We start from the raw sequence: 26,400 nt of genomic DNA on the forward strand, positions 1-26,400 counted from the left end.
ACTATTCTGTTTAAAACCAACATTTAAACTTTTTTACTCCCTTTCATTCTTTTTTTTTTACTATTGGACACCATCTGTACGAAGACCCAATACATCGCGATAAGATCGATTTCATATTTGATGCTTCGATAAATCAACCTTTTCTCAGTGTCAAGCTCCTCGCTCGATAAATCGGTTTCGACCTTACCTTCTATTTTTCTCATCCTCGCGAGTCCCGTCCCTTTCCATTCGTTTCAATTAGTTTTTATCCGAACGTTGCCTTGAACTCCCGTAATTACCAGATACGCTGAGGGACTCGTCGTCGACTTCAAGGTAGTCCTCGATGATACCTCGCCGGTGATGACAGAACGATCGTTAACCGCCGCGGCAGGTAAAAGTAAACCGATCCTCTCTTGTTTCTTCTGATTGTTTTTTTTTCTCTTCGATTTTTATTTTATACGCGCCGGCGGCCGTTTAATATAATTTCACTGTCTTCGCGGCGCCGAGAAGGGGACCCTCGTTCGCGGTATTGCACAACGAGAGATTATAGAAATTAACCTTTCGCACTCGAAACGTTACTTCAGCGGGCGCATTAACGAGAATCGTTACGTTTCTTGGTCATAATGATCGGTAATAATGATCTCTTGACGCGTTGATGACCACAGATTTAACACCAGAACTACCGACGATAAACGTGTGTTTATTTCTGCCAGATGGATAAACATGAGAAACTTTTGAAAATATACAAATTTATAAATTAACTAACTTTTTGTAAAAGATCGTTATAAGAGTGTATCTACTGACCAGTAATTTCGACTGTTTTGGTAGTTCTAGTACTAATTGCGAGAAAACTACATTGATAGTCACCTGACAACGACGCAAAGGGAAATATTATATTCCTTCAGGACATAAAGGGCTAAACACAGTTTTCTTAATCCTTTTTATGTCAATAATTTTAATTTTTAAAAGAAAAGAATCTTCCGAGCAATAGTTCTTAAAATTGATATATTCCTTAATGGCACTTTTTACCATAATTTCTTGATATTTACGTGTTCAAGTCCACCGTTAATTATCATCATCATCCTCGTCGACGCATGAAGAACGATTTCATATCGTGTATATCTCGGTATTATTACAAAAAAAAGAACAAGGGACGAAACCGAGTCGACGCGTAACATTGTTCACCGGCAATAAGTCATCCGCGGTTATATCAGCAAGCGTAAGCGGGGCTCAAGCGGGTCGTTGCGCGTTGCATCGTTAACGGCTCGGGTGTTGCAATCGCGTTGAGACAGTTGTAGATCGATGTAGGGACAGTAAATTAGATCGGGCAAAAGAAACATTACCTAACTGTAGCACGAGCGCTCATCTTCAGGCCTCTCCAACACTTTCACAGATCAAACAGAGATGTGGTGAAACTCGCCTACCGATTATGCCGCATCGAACGGGCATGGGGATCGGTGCTCGCGCGCGCAAGCGATCGCTAGGCCAGAGAAAGCACGCTCTGATTCATCGGAATAAATGGCCGCCCGTTTAGAAACGGATGCATCCCATTATAATGCGCATATCCCACCGATAAAACTATCGCCGTTCGCGACGATCGGTCGTGTTGTCGCGATAACGTGGTTAGAATTGCTAAATTTCGCCGCTGGGGGCTGCCCCCGCGATTCCAACCGTTCGGTCGCCTCGTATTCGATCGCTCCCCGTCCCTAAGGCGCCATTTTTCTTTCTGGTCGGGCGAGAAACAAATTGGAATTTCTCTGGAACAACGATCCGATCGCGACTTTATGCGTTTAGGGTGAACGTACCTAGTAAATGAACATTTAAGAGATTTTGTAACTGTTACGATATGCATGAATCTGACGTTCTTCTGATTTACATATCGTGGGTGAAAACGACCCACAGCAGTTTACAGAGTATAAAAGAAATGTTTGTATTCGTAAGTTAGCATTATTATAAAAATACAGATAATATTAATATGAAGACTTTCATAATCGATATTTCCTTTAATAAATCGGATTATTGGTCGTTCCTTAAATGTGTTTAAGAGGAAAACAGTTAATTTTCTTAATTTCTAGAGTAAAATTATATTTGTTTTTTTAATATTTCTTAATTTATAGAGTAATTCTAAACAGAACCTCCTCGATAGTTCCACAACCGCCCTGTGAACTCCCATTCGTTCTCAAGTTTCGACGCACGGAAACAGAACTTCGCTCATCGTCGGACTGGTATCAACCGTGGAAAAGACAATAGAGAGGCGTGATGAGCACCAAGTTATTCCGTGAATGAGCGAAGTAATTATTACCAGCGAATCAATCATGACTCGGAGGAAAGAGACGCGGAGAGATCGGAAAGCATTTAAGAGATAGAAACGATTAGAGGAATTGCGTTTCGCGGAGGAAAGCGTCCGCGATATAATGAGCATAATAAATTGCTCGTTTGAGGACGGGCTCTGCGATGTCACGGTGAAACAATCGGACCGCGCATAAAACTATGCGATGTGCCTCGCGTGAACCGCGGAGCGATCGTTTTGCGCAACGTGTTATCTCCGAAACTAATTTGCCGTGTCGTTTCCCCCCCCCCCCTACCTTTGACGGTTCACTGTTGGGTGATAATCATCGGAAAAACTATTAAGCAAGCACCACCGTCGAGTTAATTTAGCCATTCGTAATTTTCATCTAGATATTCCCTTGCCCGTTTAACTTTTCCTCCTGTGCGCGCTGGGATGTCTTTCCATCGGCCTGGCACAAGGGACATTTATCTCTTTGTATATCGTGCTACGTGTCTAAACAGCAATTAATCCAATCTTGTTTCATAATATTTAATACGAGCAGTGGAATGCGCGGAATTCAACGCACAGAACGGTGTACACGGAACATGAGAAACAGAAACGCGGCGCGCGAGGGTGTAGACATGTGAAAATCGTTCTGATTTATACTGAATGTTATACGGTAGACTGTACTCACTAGTTTATACTTGTGGGTCATTCCACGGGAAATTGGACACTTTTCGGAGTAACATTACGGATTTTGTTGCAACTTGGTCAGTGGTATGTAAACGTATCTTGAAGGATTTTTGAGAATTTGAAAAATTGTTGGTTTTGCAGCTGTTTGAAACGTAGTGTTAACCTTTTTATCATAAATTATTACTGTTGAACTAAGAAACTGTTCACAATGAGCTATGTGGGTGCTTAGCGTACATACATAAGAGAACGTGGGAGAAATTATTTCATGTAAGAAAAATATTTTTTAACTGATTATTTCGCAATTGTATTAAATTAATGCGGTTTTATAATAGCGGAGAACTATTGAAAAGTTTGAAGAAAAATCAGGATATTTTTGAAAATATGATCACTTCACAATTGGATATATGAAAATTAGTCGAAGTTAACGCTCCTCGAAGAACATCGGCTCCACCGATCGAGCCGTGTGGTACTAGCTGCGTTACCTTGAATTAATTTTTATATGGACAATTTTGGAAGTGACAAGTTAGGAAAATATACTTGTAATTTTTCCGATTGTTGGTAACCATTATGAATGATTAAAATTTTATTTTGGTTACGAATGACCTTTACCGATGACGGAAATTTATAATATAAATGATCGGAATATTTTTGGGTTATCGCTAACGAATAGCGACGACAAAAATTTGTTCTGGTTACATTCGACTATTGTCGGTTGTTATTAACATTACTGATAATTACTATTCATTGAAAACATAATAAAAATCAGTTATAAAATTTACATATTTTATTAAGCAACCAAACAAATAAAATAAAATATATTGTACTCCAATATTTTTTATTCTATCCTTTGTTTCATTTGTTTTCATACCGTTTGTTTGCTTAATAAAATTTACAAGCTTTATAATTTTTTGATGTTGTCAATGAATATTAATTATCAGTATAGTTCATAACAATTGACAATAATCGAATGGAACCAAACAAAATTTTTGTTCTCGATATTGGTTACTGGTAACCAAATCAAATTTCCGTCATCGATAATGCTTATTCGCAACTAAAACTTTTTCAATTAAAAATATTAACTCTAATACCACAACTTCTAACATTGGTTTTACAACAATTATGATGTCTGACATTAGTACAATGAATAAAAAAAATCGAGTTAACAGTGACAAAAAACCTACCGTTCAATGTAACAAACGACCGAGTTCTTTTTTCCCCCGTTGAAATATCAAGGGGAATTTTGAACCTTGACTGTTTCCTGGTTGCGATGCGTCAATGTCACAGGGGTGGTGGTGGTGGTGTTTCAACTTAATCATATCGTGTAAAAACAGAGTTTGCCGTTGGTCGTTTATTAAATCCGTATAGTTTCGTGGCGATGTTGCGCGATGCAATTTATGCACGGAGGATTCAATCCGAGAGCATCTCGCAACGCGTTACGTGGCCCGATGTGTAGGTATGTATAATATAAAAGCGGAGACAACGTCGCGATACAATCGAAACTGCTCGAAAACCGATTAAGACGAATTTCAGGATTCGCGGTACAAGCATAAATCGTTCGATCGATGAAAAAAAAAAAAAAGAACAGAAAAAAGAAAGAAAATGATTCTGGATGCCCCGCAGCCGGGTACACAGGCTCCGCTATCTCGTTCTCGTGGTACGATGCGCCGCTGATACAATAAAACCCCGTGACGCAATCTTGCATAATGTATCCCTATCTTAACCAACATCCCACGTTGCCACCACCTGTATTCAGCACGAGTTCACTGATTGCACAAACTCGCCGCATCCAGGATACGAGCGTGTGTACACGTCGGACAGTTCGAAATCCGTGTGTCTGGGTGCGCGCGCGCCCTACTAATTTCTCTTGACGCGGCTACGGTTCGGTTTTTCCATACGGGACAATTAAACGAATCAGGCTTAATTAGTCGGACGAAATTAATTAAGTCGCCCGACGACGCTGTGACGGACGCCACGAGAAATATTGGTCGTCGCACGCTTTCTATCGCGGTGACTTGGAAAACAGTGAAATTGCTAGACCGAACTCGATCGATTTTTTAAAATAATTTTTATTACTTAGTTATTTAATTCATTTACTTGTTGTTAATCTTTGTTGAATGTTTAATAATTTTTATTACTTACTATTTAATTCATTTACTTGTAGGTAGTCTTTGGATTAGTGTAGTTAATTATTTAGCGACTGTTAGATGGATCGTGGATTTTTTAATAATAGACGCGATTGATTCTTTAATTATTTTTGTTACTTATTATTTCATTCTAATATTATAATAGCTTAATTTTGTTAATTAACGAGCGACGGTTAGGTGGTTTGTTGATTCTTCAATAATGTTTATTATTTATTATTTAATTTATTCACTTGTAGTTAGTCTCTGTATTAATGTTGTTAATTACCGAGCGATGGTTAGATGGTTTGTTGATTCTTTAATCATAGACACGATTGATTCTTTCATAATTTTGATTACTTATTATTTAGTTCATTTACCTGTAGTTATTCTTTGTATTAATTTTGTTAATTATCGAGCGATGGTTAGGTGGTTCGCTGCGGTTCACGCGATTTGACGCATCCGGTGGCTTGAGAATGGGCGGACGTTGCCAATTGGTGTCTGGAAAACTGCTTTATGCCACGTTTGTCATATTCATTCGGTACATATAATAAATCTCCGTATAATTACTGTATTATTTAACAGAAAGTAATATTTATTTTGTAGTCTTATAATGTGTGTAAGTCCTGGCCTTTGACGTTCAGCCTTTGACGCTCAGCAGCGCGTTTATTCGACCTGGCCAAAGTTATTCGAAGGTTTATTCGGAGCCTTCGAATAAAATATAGGTACAGATAAAATTCTATTCATTATTCAAAACTTTCAATTGGATAAAAATTTTGCCCAACCCTGGTGTATATGTTTGTACAGAGGTGTGCTTCCTGATGTTGGATCTTATGCGGATCATGCTCGAAATCAATTTGCAAGTAAAAAAATGTTATACAACTAAATACGGAACGGCAAATAAAATAATAATTCTATGTAAAAACTGTTTATATAAATCACAGAAATAGCGATTCAACTAATGACATTATTCTTGGAGAAAAAAAAAAATTCAATTTCCCGTACAGTGTGTACTAAAAGTACGCTGGATAGACGATCCAACAATTGCGCCTTTCTTCTCGAATTCCTATCACTCACGGGATGTTGTGTAATTTGATAGGACTCGCTGGTACCTCTTCATTCAATCCTCTCGCCGATGCAGCGTCTAATCCATAATACCATGCTAAAGTATATGATTAAAGTACATCGAATCGGGCCGCTGCTCGGGATTCACGTAATGTACATTTTAAGCAGCGATGGTCTTAACCCCTTCATGACTCGATGACGTGTGCGCTGGTAATAAAGAAAATAAAAAAAAAGACCGAACATCGACGAGAAAGTCCCGACGACGGAAAGTCATCCACGTTGCCTTCGCCGAGCGGGACATAATAGGTTTAATTGCCATCTCTCCTTTTCGGGCTCTCCGCGCACGAATTACCTCGGCCTTACCTTTTTATAGAATCTTTCGGCTCGTCCCCGCGACGTGCACATAGACGGCGTTAGCTTCTTTTTTTTTTTTTTTTGCCCGCCGAATGTTAAGGAGACGCTATATTTTATTTCGTGAAGGATTGGTTCAAGTGTTAAGGATCTTGATGTCTCCATGTTCGACGATCGAGCGGAACACTTTAAAAGGGGTTTTGCGTTCCGAAGACACGCGTTGCGGCGATGTTTCTTGAAAACAGAAACTTTAAGGTGGATATCATGTATTACACGTTTTTTGGGGATGAATCGGAAGTGTCCCGACTGAAAGTGATACGGCAAATTTTTAGTGGAATATTTATGCATTTTGCTGCCAGTTATTCGAAAAATTTTTCTTTCCGAAGAGTCACATTTGTTTAATATAATAATAATACTTTATTTCCGCTTGGCTTATGACTTTGCGGCGACTTCCGGTTACACAATGCCGGATACAGGGTGCTAGGCACATATACAATACTCGATAACGAGACGATACAGAAATATAAAGATAAGGTCTTTTTTAATCTTTATTATTTATATTGAAGAGTGGATATAGACAAAGGGAGTCAAATCAAGCGAATTCGTAGGTACAGAAAGTTTGCAGCACTTATTGAGGCTAAAATGATGTATCTGTGAATATAGAAATTATTCTATATATTATATATTAATATACGATACATCCGCCATCTTGAAAATCGTAGATGCTTTCAACGTTAGTATACTGTTTTATGCTGTGTATATAATAACTATTTATTTTACTTTGCAACGCAAACATATTTTATTTTGTGAAAGTTGCTATTTTAATTTATGTTCGGTAGATTTTAGGATGAGTTATGTATTTATATTATTTAACCAAAACTAATTAGTAGAAAATTCAAGTGTTAAGGTTACTGTATAGAATAACCGTTCCTTAACTATTTACTTATATATTATAGTAGTATAATAATTGTGATTCATACATAGAATTAAATATTTAGCTTCGATTGTATTATATTCCATTTCATTTAGTAGAACTTACCATTATCATGTTTCCAATATTTCTTATATGATTCATTCCGTTGTATATTCTCGGAACGAGGCATTTTTTCCGAATTAATTCTATTCGTCATCGTTGATATCCGTTTTTACTCGATCCGTTTACGGGCAACAGAAGGCAATTATATCCAGACGGCCCATCAAGTAAATCAAAAGGAATTAATATTACGATGAGCGAATAATGGAGCGGACGATCCAAGCGTTACGTCTGCTGAAGGATCATCAAATTGAAAGCGTAAGCGTATTACGCCACGTGGAAATTGGACTGTATCAAATCCCATGACATTCATGTCGAAGGCTACTTATCGGTTGCGAAATTAACATGGGTAATCGGGATGATCATCAAAGTATTTTAAGGACCTGCAAGCGATTAATGTTACCGGTCACTTCGTTTCACAACCAATTAAACACCCGACCGACGCGCGAATTGTTGGCCGAAAATAAATCCACATCTCGATAAAAAAGATATCCCAAGTTCACTCGTAATTCTCACAGATCTCCATTGTGTAAAAGCTTTGAAAGTGAACTAAATATTATAAAATAATAAAAGTATGATGCTGTACTTGTAATTAGTATGATTTATTTGTTTAAGGATTAACTTATGGATCATGAAGTGCAATAAAAATTTATGTTTATTATTGACGTAAACATATATCATTTATTATTGATGTAAACAAGTAGGATTATTTACTAAATTCTATGAACGTTTTTATTTTATCATGGTTTCCATTCTTACGGATGCTGCAAAATATATTACTGTTATTACGAACGCCATAAATTTATGTATGTTACATGAATTTATATAACAGAATACACGTAATACCATATCTACTATACATATATATGTACCATATATTAATAAACGTTGGAATTTATAGTAACTGACAAATATGTTCACATATAATAATAATTAATAATAAATTTAAGAATTTTCAGTAGACAGACAAAATAAACGAGAAACTATCGGTAGATGCACTCGAGTACAGACGACTTTCTCGTCACTCCATCTTCCATAGTTAACAATTTACATGTAATTGCACCCATTTTCATTTTAACCCTCCGTTATCACACTGGGTCAAACTGACTCAGCATCTCACCTAGAAATAAAATATGTTTGAGGCTTCATTGAAAATGGTATTACAAACGCCATGTAGTAGTAATTTCACGTATCTTAAAAAAAAACTTTTTCAGAATTTTGCCGCGATCGAATGGATCCAGTGTGACAACTTGATTTGATAAAAAAATGTGGACCAACTATGAAATGCGCTAAAAAGTAGAAAAGGTATAGGGAACAATACTAATGGGACAATGGGTCAACGTAAGATGCTTTTCATTATCATTAGTTAAGCAGTAACCGTAAAGAAAAAATTAAGGGTTGGACTATTGGAAGGACGTGATTTCTGAATGGAAAAAATAGTTTATAATAAACAAAAAAAAATCAGAAATGTTTTGCAATCGGGATCACCGTGGGAACACCGTCTACAAGACGCAAAAGGTTTCATCTCGATTTGTCCATTTGTTGCAGTGCAATCGCAGGAAATACATAAAAAAGGAACGTACGTACACATCGAATTGTGTACCTCCTCCTTTTCAAAATCGGTCAAAAAAGGAGGTGTGACAATGAAGTAGAGATAGAGAAATATCGATAGTTGTAACCATCGTTAGTTACCGATACATCGTAGTGACTCTTTTTTGGTTACGAAAAGTTGTTGCTGTTGATTTATTTTGATTTTCATTTAACGTATTCAACAAAGCATATATGTCTTTTTCAAGATGATAGTTCACGATAGTAATCGACATGCCATAAATATTTCTTCATCTCTACAACGAAGGGTTAACACTATCACCGCCGGAACACTTTTCTCCCTCGTCGACTCGTTCAAGTGAAACATCCGAAAACACCAAAACCGAACGTATCGTTTCGCCGATCGTCGAGCTTCTTCGAAAAACCACGCGTGACTCGATCAATCACCGATCAGACACGCCCGATCAATCATCGTTCGGCGTATTCACCGGCAGGCATCGTTCCACCGGTTAATTATGCCGGTTAACCCCCCCGCGTAATTAGCACTCCTTCGCTCGAACATTGCCCAACGTCTCTATTCTCGGACTCGAAACCACGGAAGAGTCTGCACGGCCGCGTATGCATGTACCATCGAACAATTTCGTGAAAGTCCGAATAGCCTAGGAGCCCACGGACACACAGTAGTATTAATCAAGCCCGGTTAACGAAGACGAGCCAGTTTCGAATGTAGTTACTATCCTTAGATGGCTTCGTATCCTTAGGTACTCCTTCATCCTCGTTCGGACCAAGTCTACTCTCCTAGAATCGACGGGAGAGAAAGAGAGAAGTACCAGCCACGACGGTTGTTCGAAGTTAATGATGCGCCGCAATTGCGTTACAATATAGGATTCGTAAGCCGTGAAATATGGAACGAACCCGTATACTCTAGGTGGCTGTTGCTTCTGCTGATGCTGCCTACGGTCCCACTCTTCTTCACCGTCACCACCACCACCACCATCACTACCACCCCACCGTCGACGTAGAGCCGATTCAACACCACCGTGACACGGTTGCAACCGATGTGTGTATGCGCGGTGGTCCCCGCTGTAAATCTTTGCCCCGCTTCCACCAAACCCCGTGATCCAGAAACACGGATGATTCCCGGGGATATATAAAGCGGATTAGAAGCAAAGTTTGTCATTCCCTCGACACCGTCCCACGGTGGAAGGTGTGCAAACCGAAGATAGTCAAGGTAGAGTCTGTCCTCTGTCTTCTTACCCGTGCGGTGGTACCCCTAACGGTGATCGTCACGGCGGGAAGATCGCGTGATCGTCAGAAGTTCACGAGGATAAACACAACAGCGAACGGGGAACCAAGTGGAGGAGGAGGAGGAGGAGGTTTATTGTTCGACGGGGCGTGCGCACAACGGACAGGTTCAACCCGACATGTCTAAGGTGAGAAAAACGTCCTGGGGGCCCAGCGTGAGCAAGGGGAATTATATCTGTCGCAACTGATAACCATCGAACAGAGGAGGGAAGCTCGCGCTGTGGATCCGTCGGGGATGTCGTGGTAATTTCTTGTGTCGAAACCGAGGTGCCAGGGTCGCGTGACCCCACGGGTTCCCTGAGCACAATTGGAACCTGCAGGAGGTGCGCGGTGGTTTGTAATGGATAGAAAAGACTCTAGGAACGAGAGATTAAACGTCGAGATCGCGGTTTATTGGGACTTTGTTCACGCCCGGGAAGCTGTCCTAGAGGAGGCCGTAGTCGAGATTTATTAGAGGAAAAATTAGACGTTTTTGAAGTAATTTCGGTGTAAGTGGATGTACAGTAAAGCATCGATGAGTGTTCGATAACTCCTCGACACTGAACATTAAGTATTTTAGAAATTAATGGTCATATGTGGCTGAAACAAATATTATTCACGTCAGAATTCTAAGTTTTTTCACTGTGCTAAATAAGCGTTAGATTCGGGGACCCTTCTTTGTCAGTGCCGAGGACCCTTCGAACACTCATCGATGATTTATTGCAATTATTTTTCATTTAAATTGATCTATCGGTTGGTTGACTTTCTTAAACGACTTTAATTTGTCACATAAAAGTAGCTTCCTTAATTATACTTTCTCTAGTGGACACTTCGTTAATAGCAATCTATAAATTTCCAGTCCTTAAAGAACTTTTTTTTCTGAGTTTCCATGTTTCCTTGACTAAAGTTGTTGCATAGTCACGACTAACACAAAATGTAAGAAATTTCCAGTGGAAGATAGAAAATAACGGAATAATAGGTTGGATCACTATTCTAACTTGTCATGTGTAAGCAATTTACGCCGTATGATAGACAATATGTGTTGCGTATATAGTATAGTATGTTAGTTAATACACTCATCGCTATAATATACATTGTGTTTCTATCATACGACGAAAATTGCTTACACATGATATTACAATAGTGGTCCAACCTAGGCGATAGTCCAAATTCAACGTCTTCCCCTATTAAAACTAAAAGTAAAGCTTAAAAATTTTAGCTCATTGCCATATCGTCGCTCTAGTTCTTAATTGTTCCATCTCCATTAGTTTCTAAACTGAGTTTAAAGTTTACGAAGTTTAATATTATAGAAGCAAGAAAGTAGTGAAATAATCAAACACACTATAATATCATTTACCGAATAGTTATTTATTACAATATTTAATAAAACTTTATCTTATTATCAATATACATTTTTAATTGTTGTTAGTATTTGGAGATACAACCATTAAGAAAAAGAACATTCAAAATTTCGGTAGGTTGAATTTGTAGGTTGAATTTTTTTTATATTATGGTAAATTTGTATTCTTTCTACCAATGAGATGCACGTAGATTAAGTAACTAAATTTTTTTGAAAAATAGAGATAGAACAGTTACGAACTCATGCGACGATAAACTCTTGCTGTTAAAAGAACGTAACTTACAAAAGCCTAAAAAAGGAGTCACCCTAAAACTTTCCATTCATTACACGTAAAATTCGATTGATAGCTCGGGGAAGCATTATACCGAACAAAATCCACATAAAACGCTTGACCAACTCACTTACAGATCGCGTTAGCAGTATTCATCGTGGCTCTCAGCCTGGTGCGGTCCGAGCCTCCAGTGAGCTCGTATCTACCACCTGGCGGCGGCGGTGGTGGTGGTGGTAACGGTGGCGGCGGAGGTGGAAGTCCATCGAACACCTATGGACCGCCCGGTTTCGACAGTCAAAACGGCGGTAATGGCGGCAACGGTTTGTCGAACAGTTACGGCGCGCCCGCAGGTGGTAGCAACGGTTACAATGGCGGCGGTTCCGGTAACGGACGACCTGGTTCAAACGGCGGAAGAAACGGTGGTGGTGGCCGAGGGAACGGTTTGGGTGGTGGACAACCATCCAGCTCGTATGGGCCACCGTCAAATGGATTTGGCGGGAACGGTGGTTCAGGAAACGGGCGACCTTCCAGCAGCTACGGACCGCCTGGCGGTGGTAACGGTGGCGGAAACGGCGGTGGAAACGGCAAGAACCAGTTCAATGGCGGCCCACCATCCAGCAGTTACGGGACTCCAGAAGGTGGGAACGGTGGCAGCAATGGAGGCGGCCCACCTTCCGGCCTGTACGGACCACCAGGAAGAAACGGGAACGGTGGTAATGGTGGTAACGGTGGCAACGGAGGACGGCCGTCGGGCAGCTACGGGCCACCGGACAGGAATAATGGAAGGCCGTCTGGGAACTATGGAACACCAGAAAGGAACAATGGAAGGCCGTCGGGACTTTACGGACCGCCTGGCAGAAATGGGAATAACGGTGGTGGAAACGGTGGGAACGGTGGTGGCAATGGTGGATACCCGTCTGGAGGATCGAACGGAGGCAATGGGGGTAATGGTGGATACCCGTCTGGTGGACCGAATGGAGGGAACGGAGGCAATGGGGGATACCCGTCTGGTGGACCGAACGGAGGGAACGGTGGATACCCGTCTGGGGGTGGTAACGGAGGCAACGGTGGTGGATATCCATCCGGTGGACCTGGTGGAAACGGTGGTAACGGTGGTTATCCATCCGGTGGACCCGGTGGAAATGGAAATGGGAATGGTGGTTATCCGTCGGGAGGACCTGGTGGAAATGGTGGCTATCCGTCTGGAGGACCGGGCGGAAATGGAAATGGTGGAGGTTACGGGGCTAACGGAGAGGAAGAAAGTAACGTGAGTAGAAGTTGTACGAAATACAGTGAATCCTCGATGAGCGTTCGAAGGCGACGCTGAACATTAAATATTTCATAAACTAATGGCCGTATGCAGCTGAGACAAATATCATGAGCTTCAGAATTTCAAGCTCTATCACTTTGATAAATCTCATTATAACATCAATGTTACATCTGGGGAACTCTCTTTGCTAGTGCCGCGGAGCCCTCGAACACTCGTCGATTATGTACTGTATTATTTATTTCACGTTTTGGGGAAACATTCCCTTCCAATTAATTTTTGTAGTGAATAATGTTACTTTGGTAACGTTTGTAAACAGAGGCGCAGATTGTTAGACTTGTTTTAACGTCTTCGTCCTGATTTCAGGTGTAGATTTGGTTCTTATACTGGTTTCATTTTAGTCTTGACGATCGTATTCACGAACTTTCTTTTAACCCTTTCGTTCCTACTGTAGCCATACGGCTACGTATTATAAATTGTGAAATGAAATATTATTAGTGTTATGTATTTCTTCATATCAGTGAGCATTTAATAGTTTCGTCTGGTCTTGTATAGGATGGCATGATACGAATTTTAATATACAATTTACAAGCTTATCTCGTAAAATAAGACATTATTGTACATACTCTGTTCCTTTCATTTTCGGAAATTCAAGCGTTCAGCATTTTTAGGAATGGAATAAACCTCTGTAAAGCTTCAATTTCTTTCAAATATTCTAAAGTGGTTTACTGAGAACAGGTAAGAAAAACGGATTCTATCATGACAAAAGTGAAAAGATTGCCAAATGGCAACGAATAGAAAATAGAATTAAGCGCATTCGAAATGTTAAAATGGTCTTGTGAATCATTCGCATATCATGTCATATACAAAAACAAAATGCACAACAATAGTTCTTTGTGATTATTAAATAATTTGGGAATGAAAGGGTTAACAATGGTCCACAAATTCTTCGATTACATTTATATCTGGAGTGTTCTAGAGCTATGAGTGTAGTTTAACATGGTTTCGTTTAAACATTTTCATATCGATCGGGATCGTTATGAGAATGCTAGTTGCAACCATAATTAACCTGAAACTTCTGCTATTCGAGTTAATGAAATAGCAATTCTCCGCGAACATTTTGATACGTGTTACATTATTCTGAGTAGTCTCCTGTATTTCATTTCTAAGAATAAGGTAATGAGGAATTTCTTGATTACACGGTGTAAGCGTATTGTCTGTCGGATAAACGAAGATTAATGATCCAGGAACCAGCGAAATACGAATTCTCTTATGAGGTGAAGGATGAACAGTCCGGTGCTGATTACGGGCACACGGAAACCAGAGACGGCGATCGCGCGCAAGGAGAATTCAATGTTCTGCTTCCTGACGGAAGAAAGCAGATCATTGAATACGAGGCCGATCAGGACGGATTTAAACCACAGATTAGATACGAGGGCGAGGCAAACAACGGCGGATACGGTTCCGGTGGACCGGGCGGGAACGGTGGAAGCGATTTCGGTGGTAATGGATACCCGAGTGGTGGCCCCAACGAGAATGGAAATGGCGGCAATGGCAACGGTTATCCAGCGGGAGGACCAGGTAGCAATGGAGGTGGATCTGATTTTGGTAACGGTACGATAATATAGTTGCTTGTATAATATGTGACACATAACCCTCTGTTAAACTATCTTCCCAGATAGCACACAGACAGCTTACAGGCGCTTTAGACCTAAAATGGCCTAGCAGTAAAATGGGCATCTCTAAGGCGTCATGTGCTATCTGGGTTTGCTTGACAGTGAAGAACATTTAAGTGAAAGAATAATTAAGTGATCTCCAGGTGCCATCTAAGCACACAGAATGAGTAACGTGTTAATAGAAATATCAACTTCTACTTTACTCGTTTTACTTTCATGAAAACGTTACTAAATAGTCGTAGACTATTAATGTTCTCTCGATAAAAATGAATACAAACACTACGTTATTGGATCTATTTTTAATAATACGTAATGTGAAATACTATAAATCAATTGCGTTAAACATTGCTCGGAGAATGTCATATTTAAAATCGTTCTCATTGAAAATTTATTTTCTTCGTAAATGAGTTTAACGGGTTGTGAGTTAATTGAAAGTGTTGTAGAATTTCGTTGAAGTTTTTCTTTTATTGTAATTATATATTTTTTAATAATATATATATAACTATATACATCTGATTAGCCGGATATCCATCTGGAGGACCGAACGGGAACAATGGCGGCTACAGAAACGGAAACGGTGGCGGCAATGGTAATGGCGGATATCCATCCGGAAGTGGAGGCGATGCCGCGGCCAACGGTGGATACCAATACTAAAATATTTATTTAGGCGTAGTGATATATGTATTGCGTGTATTACGAAAAGGGAATGCATAGGGCAACATTCTTCATAACGCATAGAATAGTCTTCGTCTGGAACAGCAGAAACGTGGCTGTTTACGATAATCACATGTGACAACCACAGCACCATCGATTCCTCTTGTCGGTAACACTAAATCGTCAAGTATTTCCGGTTTAACATCAATGGAAGGGATGGAAGGATGTTTCGTTTAACTGTAAACACGGATTGAGCTTTCAAAAAGCAACGCTTCGTTTGTTTTAGACGCGGAATTCATACTATATACTTTTACTATAGTGTAAATGGAAAAATTATTTATACAATACACACAAACACCTCACAGTCGATGTTTAGGAACGAACGATGCTTTTGGATACTATAATTGCACACGTTTACGATGGAATTTATATACGTTGCAGTAACGCCCAATGGTATCGTTCATATCACTTAGCAAACGCAACGTTACTTGACTGTTTCATCAATGCGTTCTTCCAACATATACTCAGTGAATCTCATACACCGATTGGTCACTTTTGTATGTACGCTATTTAATTTCGCGCGTACCATTATCGTGTTCGTTTGAGGGAACATTACAAATTGTATGTTCCTTTGTGGATTTTATGTACACCAATTCATAACCATAATCAGATGTACGCTAATTTGTAACGTTTGTTAAGATATTGTATTTATTTACTATTTATCATACTATGTATATTTTGATGATGTTTAAACTGTAGCTGTAGAAACGAACGTCCGCATAAATAAATATTGCGGTAGGCCATAATGTGTTCAATCTTTCACTCGCACCTTTATGACACATATTATTTACGCATAAACAAAATATTATTAACGGATCACTTAAATAAATGCTCTTAGTTCATTTATGACTATAAAAGTTGCAAAAAATGTTCACATCCTATTTATTCCTTATATTACATGCTTGTACAATTACTTGCAACACAAGTAATATTCAAATAATATTTATTTATATTATTCGCTTAATAAATCTAGATTATCATCAAGTGATATTTGAATGTGCTAAATCTGTTATGGCTTTTTGTCTGAGCGTGTACAGCTTTTTCACCCATTTATCAAACCTTGCTTCTTGATCAAGAATTATCTAAAAAAAAAAGGTACATTAGAATAAAAATTCATTATTATATTTGTGTATGAAATATTAAATAGAAAGAAAAAGATACACTACCGATGAATGAAAAATACTTTCTGACCCACTAGGAATATCAGCCACTGTTGGAACCTGTATAGTATCTGCTGCAATGTCTATTACAATATTTTTAAATTTCTTTTCTTTTGTATTGGAGGATGAAAATTGCTTTGGAGTGAAACCTTCAGAATTTATTGCATCTAATATTCCTTCTTTAAAACGTGGTTCAATTGGAAAATCATCTTTAAAGAACAATTTTATGTTAATTTGGAACAGATCATTTAACACTTCTTTGTATGTTTTAAATATTTTTACACACTCTGGTATAATGTATAAGCAAAGGTAAGTAAGAATCTACAGCTGATACTGTCAATTTGGTTGAGAAATGTAAATATCATTTAAAGTAACATTCTTAATGTGTTATTCATACCTTTAATTACTATATTCTTAGTTTTCTCAGTCACAATGGCTTTTGCATTAGATTGTGAACTACTTGAACAACTACTAGACTTTTCTCTTGATACTGATCTTGGTCTTCGTTTTGAGCGATCTAGAGATCGCGATTTAGAACGGTACCTGTGCCTTTCTCTACCTTTCGAACTACTATTCCTGGTGCTTTTATAACTTTTCTGACTACGTTCTCTATCTCTACCTCTGCTTCTAGAATGCGAACGATGTCTTCGTTTTGTTTTTGAATGCTTTGACGATCTTCTTCTATGAGATGATGAATCACTGGAATCTGAACTAGATGATCTAAAAAATAAATTACAGGTTTGATGTTTCAAATTATATACTTAAACACTTTAGGTACTTTTAATACCAAGTAAATCATTAATGTTGATGATTTTGTAAATAACTGCACGTTAAATGAATTTAACTGTAAATTGAAAAATTAGATATGCAGGTGAGAATCTATGGGTGCTTGGAGACATTCACCACTTGCATTCTCCAATAGTGCTAATTGAGAAGCATTATTACTGTGAAATAGTAACAGATTGGATATGATAATGTAAGATATTTTTGTTCCATTTCAGCTTCTCTACAAGCTGCTTAAAATATTTCAATATATATCTGAAATGTCCAACTGTATACACATTGCACTGTGTAAAGTATTATACACTTTTAATTGTTATTGAGATGTTATATACCTAGATCTTCGGCTGCGCCTTCTTCGATATCTACTGTTGTGATCTGAATCTGATTCACTAGAATACCTCGCCATAATTTAAAAAAATTCTTTGTTTACTTCGTTGGAAGGTTAAGCATAATATTGTTACAATCGCTGAATCAATGTATGTGACATTTCAGTATTATTCACAAGTTTAAATCCAATTATATTCGTGGCTAGCTATATTGAAAATTTGGTACGAATAAAATAAAAACTGTTAAGATAATACTATATACATTCATAGAAGCTGTCAATATCCACCCAGGTTCCAATAATATTGACAGAGAGGAAATGAGAAATGAGGGTATTCACGCCCGGGAATCCGGGAATTCGTTGTTTTCGGATAAGTGCTGCACCAAGCGACGAATTCTGGAATAATAGTAGACATTTACCCATTTTGGTGCAACACTACATATCTACCCTCGCGAGCAAATTAATTTATATTTGACCATTGAATATTATAAAACAGATCAGGAGCAATTTTTTGGTACCATGATCTGGTTGTAAAAAGACTATTTCCTATCTATTTTGCAGATAACAAATTTTTGCTTTATTTGCGAATATCGCATTAAATATAAACGGTGCGATGGGAGCAATTTCAGATTCGGAAAGAGCAAATCGGGAGCAATGTTTTGAGATATAAATCGTTAAGATACGTTAACATTCGGCGCCAACTATTTTCCGGTGGCGCCAGAGACCCTGTGTGGGAGAGAGTGGGGTCATAGAACCCCTGGTGGAGGCGCCAGAGACCCCGTGTGGTGAGATCGTGGGGTCCTAGAACCCCCGGTGGAGGCGCCAGAGACCCGTGTGGTGAGTTCGTGGGGTCATAGAACCCCCGGTGGAGGCGCCAGAGACCCCGTGTGGTGAGCGTGGGGTCATAGAGCCCCCGGTGTAGGCGCCAGGGACCCCGTGTGTGTGAGATGTACCCTCACGAGTAAAGTTATTGACATATCTGACTATTGAATATTATAAAACAGATCAGGAGCAATTTTTTGGTACCATAACATTTCTGTAAAAAGGTCATTTACTCCCTATTTTGTTAACAACAAATTGTTACTTTTTCTTTTGCGAATATCTCATTAACTATTAACGGTGCTGGGGGAGCAATTTCAGATTCGGAAGGAGCAAATTGGGAGCAATTTGTTGAGATATAAATCGTTGAGATACGTTAACATTCGGCGCCAACTATTTTCCGGTAACGTAACCCCAGAAAAGTGGGCTGCAAAAAGACATTGCATGAAATGTCTACTCCTATACCTCGTCTGTGATATACATATATTTTTACTTATCTATAAGATAACTTCTTTCTAAGTGCATCATTAATGGACATTTTAATAACGTTACTTTTTCCACGTTCCTTTTTTATTCGTTTGTATATCTTTTTTATCTAATAACGTGATATGGGAATCTTAATACGCACAATCAATTACCTTCTAGCAATTGGTGACTTCTAATATATAATTTTATTTAGATTAATTTTACTTATTGGGAGTAATTAAATAGTGAACTTGGAACCAACTGGAGCTCAAGTAGTCAAACTTTCTCCATAACGAAAAGTTTTTATCTATTATTTAATTGGTACTATCTGTCAGATTGTATTTCATAAACTTTGGCGCCATTGTCAAATTGACAGGATATGGTTTTCATAGATGGCGTTCAAGAACCATTGCAGGATTGTAAACTTCGAGAAGACGGCAGCAAAATTAATATTTTCTATTTAAAACTAATTAGAATATAAAAATTTCGGGAATAGTGCGTGCCTCTTCGTTTCCCTTTCATGATAGTCATTCCCTTCTAAATTAATTTCGGATGCACATAAGAAAAATGTTTTGAAATATATTTCGGCGGTAAATATTCTATTTTGTTCAAATAAAAAGTGAGGCAAGGATGGAGGCGACCAATCCTCACATTCCTCACCAACCGACGCACCAATCACGAACCTCATATATAAACGAATCAACCAATCATAGCCTGTCGTAGACAACCTAACGGACATTCGTCTCAGGGAAGCTGGAGTGATTAGACGTGAAGTGATATCGCTTGTGGTGGAGTAAGTATTATTACTTTTCACTTTAAATTATTTATGCTATTAGTATTTTCGTCAACACTTTATTGTTACTTTCGTTTAATATCTATTCAATGCAGTGTAAATAATCGTAAATAAAGTCGGTATTACTAGCTAAAGTTGAACCGGCTTTACGATTTCTGTGCTCCCTCCGATACCACTTAGTATTTACGCAGTTTTTGTTCAATTTGCAATCTTTGGCGACATTCCTTGACACAATAATTGTTCCGTTGTGACTCAATCATTGTTAATGTAGTATAATTACTTCGTATTAACGTTTATTTTTTGTTTCAGAATTCCGGCTAGAAAGAACGCGCCACCGATGACAGACCGAGACTCTCCCATTAGAGGCAATTTGGCGGGAAATTGGTGAATTCTGGTGATGTATTATAACAAAATAGGTTATACTCGACTGCATATTTCTATTTTATTGCATTTTTATTGTTTTGACCGTAAACATGATCACGATTTTATGATTAACTTTGTTAAAATCGAAGAAGAATTCTTTCGAAATATATTTCATATTCAAATGCGTAATTGTAGCATCTAATATGCCTCCGTGACCGTTAAAATTTACGTTGCGTACGTGCGCTGTATTGTATTTCTTTTCGCCTCATTTTTTTCCACAGTATTTGGTGGCCGCGCGCAAGGCGGCCGAGTCGAGTCAGTGTTTGTTTACAACGAAGTTTTTTCTGTTTGTTCGGAGCGAACTGGCTCCCAGTAGAATCTCACCGGAGGTGTTAGGTGCTCGCGAAAGTAGAGTCAGTGTTTGTTGCGTACAATCAATTACTTGCAGAGTGTCGGCACACTCTTTGCATTTGTTCGCCGGTTAGGATCTTCGATCGCGATAGTCTTTTATATTAATTTTTTTTCTACCTTAAAGTGCTTGTTCGCGGTGGTAGAGTCAGTGCATTAATGAAGAGGATGTTTTTGGGCGAAGCTCTAGCAATAGAGATTGTAAGTATCTTAATGTTTTATTACCTACACTGTTTAACTGAAACAGCTAGAATTTTGAGAAGAGGTTATAACGAGTTTCGTTCCTTTTTTCAGATTTATCAGATGCTGCATTAACGTCCACTACAGAAGATGTCCTCGGACGAAGCTACAGGGTTTATAGGGAGCTCTTCAGTCATCGGGTGAGTGCATATTTTAATTCCTCCAGTCCCCAATCATGTCGTAGAATGATTGGTCCGAAACGACACGGGCGACTGGTTGTATACGTGCTTTGGCGAGTACAGTGAACGAGGTTATGCAATCGTACGATTGCATGTCCGCGAGTAGTATTTGATCTGTTATGTTTCTTAGTTAGGCTAGGGTCTTCTTGTACGCCGCGCTTATTATTAGTAATATAATTCATAAATATTTTGTATTAAAACTATATTTATGAGTTAAATATGCAATGTCCGGTATACAGGCGAACATGATGCAGACGAAACCACATTGCATATGATGTATTTTTTTTAATGGTACAAGTTAACACATGATAATGATCTTGATATTTCAAGACCGAGCGGTCTATTACTTAAACAATTGTTAGTTTTTAATTAATTGAGTATATATCATGATAGTAGGTTATTAATTTTACTAGAAGATGCAGTAATTTGAAGATGATGTGCACAATAATTTCATTGTAGTTACTTCAGTATACTCATTTCAATACCTTAGTCAGATATCATTTATGAATATAAAATGAAATAGCTCTACATAAAGTAAATTACAGAGTATAGAAACTACAATAAATTCGCAGTGGCCTGTAAATAACGGTTAGCTGATAAAAAAAATAATATTCAAGTCATTAATGTGTGAAACAAGTGTCAATGGTAGATTCGAATATAGAGTAGAAACAACGGACACCAAACAGGTATGTTGAAAATAGAGGCGAAAACGGGGTGGTGCCTTCTCAGATGGGCATGTTATAGCAGTTAGCGCAATACCACGAGACGCGACAGCACGTTTGAAATGCCGGAACCAGTGTCGCGAGACACAAAGGTTATTATTCGTATTTGCAAGTTCCATGAAACAGTTGAATACGTGTACTGGGAATCGCGATAAAGTATCCGTGCATAAAAAGAAGACGTATTAAGTTATGTCACCTGTGCATCGATATGCACGCCCTAGTGAAAAACCGCGTGTTATGGAACAATTTAACACGTTGTGCATGTATGACTATTGAAAAGTGCATTGCGATTTCCAGTTATCGTGGCCGGTGTTTTCGTTGCCACTGGCAAAGAACGCATACGGTTACGTACACGGGTAGAGTACCGAGACGTACTGGCGTGTACTCACGACCATTTTCATGGAGTGTGAGCGTTAAATGCAGGGAAGGTACTACTGTGTTTCACCAGTATGTATAGTGTTCCACAAACATATTTGGTATGGTAGACGTATATACTCAGAAGGAATGAGTATTTGTATTCTGTCCTTTAAAAAGGGCAGGCCTAGAGGTGTTCATTTACTACTTATGTGCAGCATTCTTCCCATCCGGAGGTACCCTGACTATGGGACTTGGATTGACTATCTCAAGTCAATTTGAGGTCTGTAGTCAGGGATACCTACGATGGGAAGTTTGTAATTGCTTGTAGCTCGTGGGCGGCATTTGGACACCTTTGGTATTAGAGTTAATTTTTATGATAGTTAGTATGTTAATAAAACTTTATTTCATCCGTTAGTGTGTTAATTATTATTTTCAACAGTTTTACTGTCATTTGCAGACTAATAACGAAATGAATATAACTTAAATTTATTTAGTATTTGAATACAGTATAAATAATATTAGCGTGTTTATAATAGCAATATTAATCGTTATTACTTTTTGTACTCGAAAAAAAAAAATAATAGGTCTGGCAGGACTTAAACACAAAACCTCTTTCTAATACTTTTACTTTTTAGCGAACAAACAGAAGAATCTGCGATCATGATTCCTTCGGTTATTTTCGAAGATATTGAGCACTCAAAGTTACTGCACTGTTTTTTATAATGCACGTATGATTGAACAGTAGTTTCATTTATTCTTCTTTATTGAATAATATTGTACTGTACAAAATGATTAATAACTAAATTTGCTTAGTTATCTTAGTTATGTATAAAAGTGTAGAAAAGCACGGGTTAGTGATTGCAACAAATAATGTGCTGCACGACAGAGTGGGGTGCGCGCACGTGGGTAAGAAATACGTGTGAGCGAAGGGTGTTTCTACACTACAATAAAATAGTCTGCAATAAATGAGCGCCTACTGTATAATAAATTATATCCGTAAGGTAGGGAATGATACTTAAATGGTAAAAAACTTTTTTTCGAGTCGCCAAAAATCCTTCTCGCAATCAGCATTTTTGTCGAACAACAACCTATTTTGAAAAGTTTATCCAATTCGGAGCATGGGGGTTTTCGGAAGTTTAGCGGCTTACCATTTGAGTATCATTCCCTACCTTACCGACATATTTTATTATAGGGAGCGGAACCTTTTAAAATACATAATCACCGTGCTTAGGCATACTTCGGACAGCGTAGAAAGTCGTCTGTTGTTTTGTTTTTTCATTTGCGAATATCTCATTAAATATCATAGTTGCAATGGGAGCAATTTTAGATTCCGAGGGAGCAAATTGGGAGCAATTTTTTAAGATGAAAATTATTAAGAAATATTAATATTCCGCGCCAAGTTAAGAAATACTAATATTCTCGCAATCATCATTTTGGTCAAAAAACAACCTATTTTGAAAATTTCATCCAATTCGGAGCATGGGGGTTTTCAGAAGTTCAGCAGATATAAATATAAATTGCTCATTGTAAATGAATACATTTCTAACTGATTGTACTTTTTAAAATATGTAACAGCGTTACGTAGTGAAATCGACGCTATCGATCAATCAAATTGCAATAGTTTTAACGGAAAACTGCGTTCGCAACGATCCAGAGTATCTCGCGAAGGGGAAACATTTTATCGAAAAGCGTGGATCAAGCAGTAAATTTCGAATACCGCCGCGGCAGAGTAAATAGGACAGCCATCCGAGAAGATGCAGAATCTATTCGGTAAGCTGGAATCTTCTAAGGACGAATTCTGATCACGTATCGCGGTGTTTCTCCCAGAGGATGGGATTTGGAGGTTGTGCGAGGGTCAGATGTTATTCTGCATCGAATACTGCAGCAAAAAATGACGATTGATTCGATGCAAATAACTAGTCTTTCAGATATTGTTTAGGTCTTTTTATTTTTTTCATCTCAATTTGACAGTTATTGTTGAATACTCCGCATACGAAGGGTACATTCTGCCCCGCAGATGAACAGATTTTCCCGCCATCATCGATGAAACATTTCCGTCATGATCATTACTCAATCAAAATTTCAAATACTGTTTATGAGTAGAATTAAGTGTTGCTGATATTTTATTTCAAGCAAACTATTCGTATATTTTCCTGCGATGTTGTTTTCGTATTATCTTCAATTCACTAAAGCCAGATTCACACTAGTGGTCAAAGGCACGGTGAGATCACGGTCAATCTGAATTAAATCTATATTTCTCTCATTAAATTACGATAAAGACTGCTGCCGGTTTTGGCCTAAACTAACCGTACCGTGACCGTTAGTGTGTATCTGGCTTAAATTACCTTAACAAATGAACCAAAGATTTCGTTGATTCTAGTTTGTCTACCACGATGCTTCATCAAAATATGAATTTCCATAAACGTTTCCGCTGGTTATCAATAACCTAATCGGAAAAATCGATTCTATCACATCGTTCGATATACATAACCCCTGAAGGCTATCCTACGTTCGACCATTCCAGTTCTCCATTTCTCCATTCCGGCTCGGAGACCACCCGGTGTATTCTTCTCGCGACCCGTCAGACAATGGTTCGCCTGCAGCGTCGGTTGCATTACCCACGAAGACCTTGTCTATCCACCGGGGGACACGAAGCCTGGAAACATTTATACTGAATGAAGTAAAAGTTCTTGAAACGGCCTTCGATCCCCCTAATACGGTGAGTCAGAGATGATCGGGTAGATAAGGTTGATGAATCGACTTTACCCAGTTTGCGTGAGACAAAAGTGGCGGATAGTCCTCGGCCACGACCAGCTCTAATAGAGCCAAGGCACGGCCCTGGAAAACGGGTTTCCAGATAAAAAAAAAACGTTGGAAATCTCTTGGGTGCGATGAGGGGAATATGTATGCAGCTATCCGGCATTAAGGGGTCTCTCTACTGTGACGAGTTAAAAATTAGGTGACATTCAGGAATTTTGTTAGAAAAAATTATGAGGTATATCGATGATAAACTTTTTTCTATGAATTCGTATATACTAATAGAATAAGCTTAATTTTTTTTCATTTGAAAGTGTAGTACAGGTTAAAAGTTATTGTAATTTAACGCGTCGAGCCCAGTCTCATGGGCGGGCCTTTAAATATTTAACAAATTCAATTTTCCTCCCCTCCACTCTTCACCCTACTCCCCCATTTTCTCCACGGATGTCGCGGTCGCCTGTGGACTTCTTGGCAAAACGCCACCGAACCGCGGGTTTGGTTTAGGTTTTCTAGTTAGGCTTTCGCGAGCCCAACCCGGTTCGCTTGTTGTGGTAATGCATCTATAATTTCACACTGCTATATTTAGTACCCGTTTTAGTACGTGTTAGCGAGAGCAACCCCTTTTCCACATGGGACCACGGATGCTTTGTTTGGAATTTACAGACGATTATGGTCGGTGCCCGTGATACTCACGGCGATGTTGATCAGTGGGACGGGAGGAAAAATTTGAGAACTGCAATTGTACCCTTTTTCTGCCATGTTTCGAGGGGGGTGTAATACTATGATATACAATTTTAAAAATTTTTTGCTAGAACTTCTTTTTCAGGACTTAATGAAAGATTTTTATGTTGAATCCTTCGCTTGTATATTTATCATATCTTAAACTGTAAATAAAAATTTTGTTTGGTTGAAAATATGAAATAAAGATGGTGCTGTAGCCCATGAAATGTGACCACCTCGAAGAAAATTGCTCGATTGGTTGTTATAATTTTCATCGTTCTGTTCATCTGTTCATTTAATTTTCAACTTGCAGTCATTTTAAAGATATTTAATATTGCAACTCAAATCTGGTACTTCTGAAAACCTTTGACCGAATAATTTAAGAATCTTTTTAGTTTTTTATTTCAGACGAACAGAACGACTAGAATCATGACAACCAATCGAGCAATTTCTTTCGAGGTGATCGATTTCTATGGTATATAGTGCCATCTTTGTATCATATATTCCACCAAACAAAATTTTTGATTATAGTTTCAGATATAGTAAATACACAAGAATAAGGTTCAGTATAAAAATCTTTCATTAAGTCCTCAAAAAACAAATTCCTGACAAAATGTAACAAAATCGTATGCGACAGTGAGACAATGCGCCACAGTGCAATCCCGCTCTTCATAGACCC

At 38.4% G+C, this 26,400-nt stretch overlaps 2 protein-coding genes across 2 annotated transcripts; one reads left to right on the plus strand and one right to left on the minus strand.

Annotated features, from left to right (window-relative positions):
• The first annotated feature begins 10,482 nt into the window (after positions 1–10,482).
• Positions 10,483–15,570, plus strand: LOC107193659 (pro-resilin-like). The gene is made up of 7 exons (XM_015583148.1): positions 10,483–10,491; positions 12,110–12,717; positions 12,760–12,848; positions 12,963–13,133; positions 13,209–13,240; positions 14,488–14,854; positions 15,437–15,570. Exons 1-7 carry the CDS (start codon positions 10,483–10,485, stop codon positions 15,568–15,570), a joined length of 1,410 nt encoding a protein of 469 aa, XP_015438634.1.
• A 1,040-nt stretch (positions 15,571–16,610) lies between these two features.
• LOC107193703 (luc7-like protein 3) lies at positions 16,611–18,176 on the minus strand. Its single transcript, XM_015583196.1, has 4 exons — positions 17,906–18,176; positions 17,188–17,510; positions 16,797–16,999; positions 16,611–16,712 (listed from the first exon to the last, which is right to left on the minus strand). Exons 1-4 carry the CDS (start codon positions 17,977–17,979, stop codon positions 16,611–16,613), a joined length of 702 nt encoding a protein of 233 aa, XP_015438682.1. The 5' UTR covers positions 17,980–18,176.
• Positions 18,177–26,400: the final 8,224 nt, after the last annotated feature.

The sequence above is a fragment of the Dufourea novaeangliae genome, unplaced genomic scaffold, assembly GCF_001272555.1.
Source record: "Dufourea novaeangliae isolate 0120121106 unplaced genomic scaffold, ASM127255v1 scaffold25, whole genome shotgun sequence".
Lineage (NCBI taxonomy): Eukaryota > Metazoa > Arthropoda > Insecta > Hymenoptera > Halictidae > Dufourea > Dufourea novaeangliae.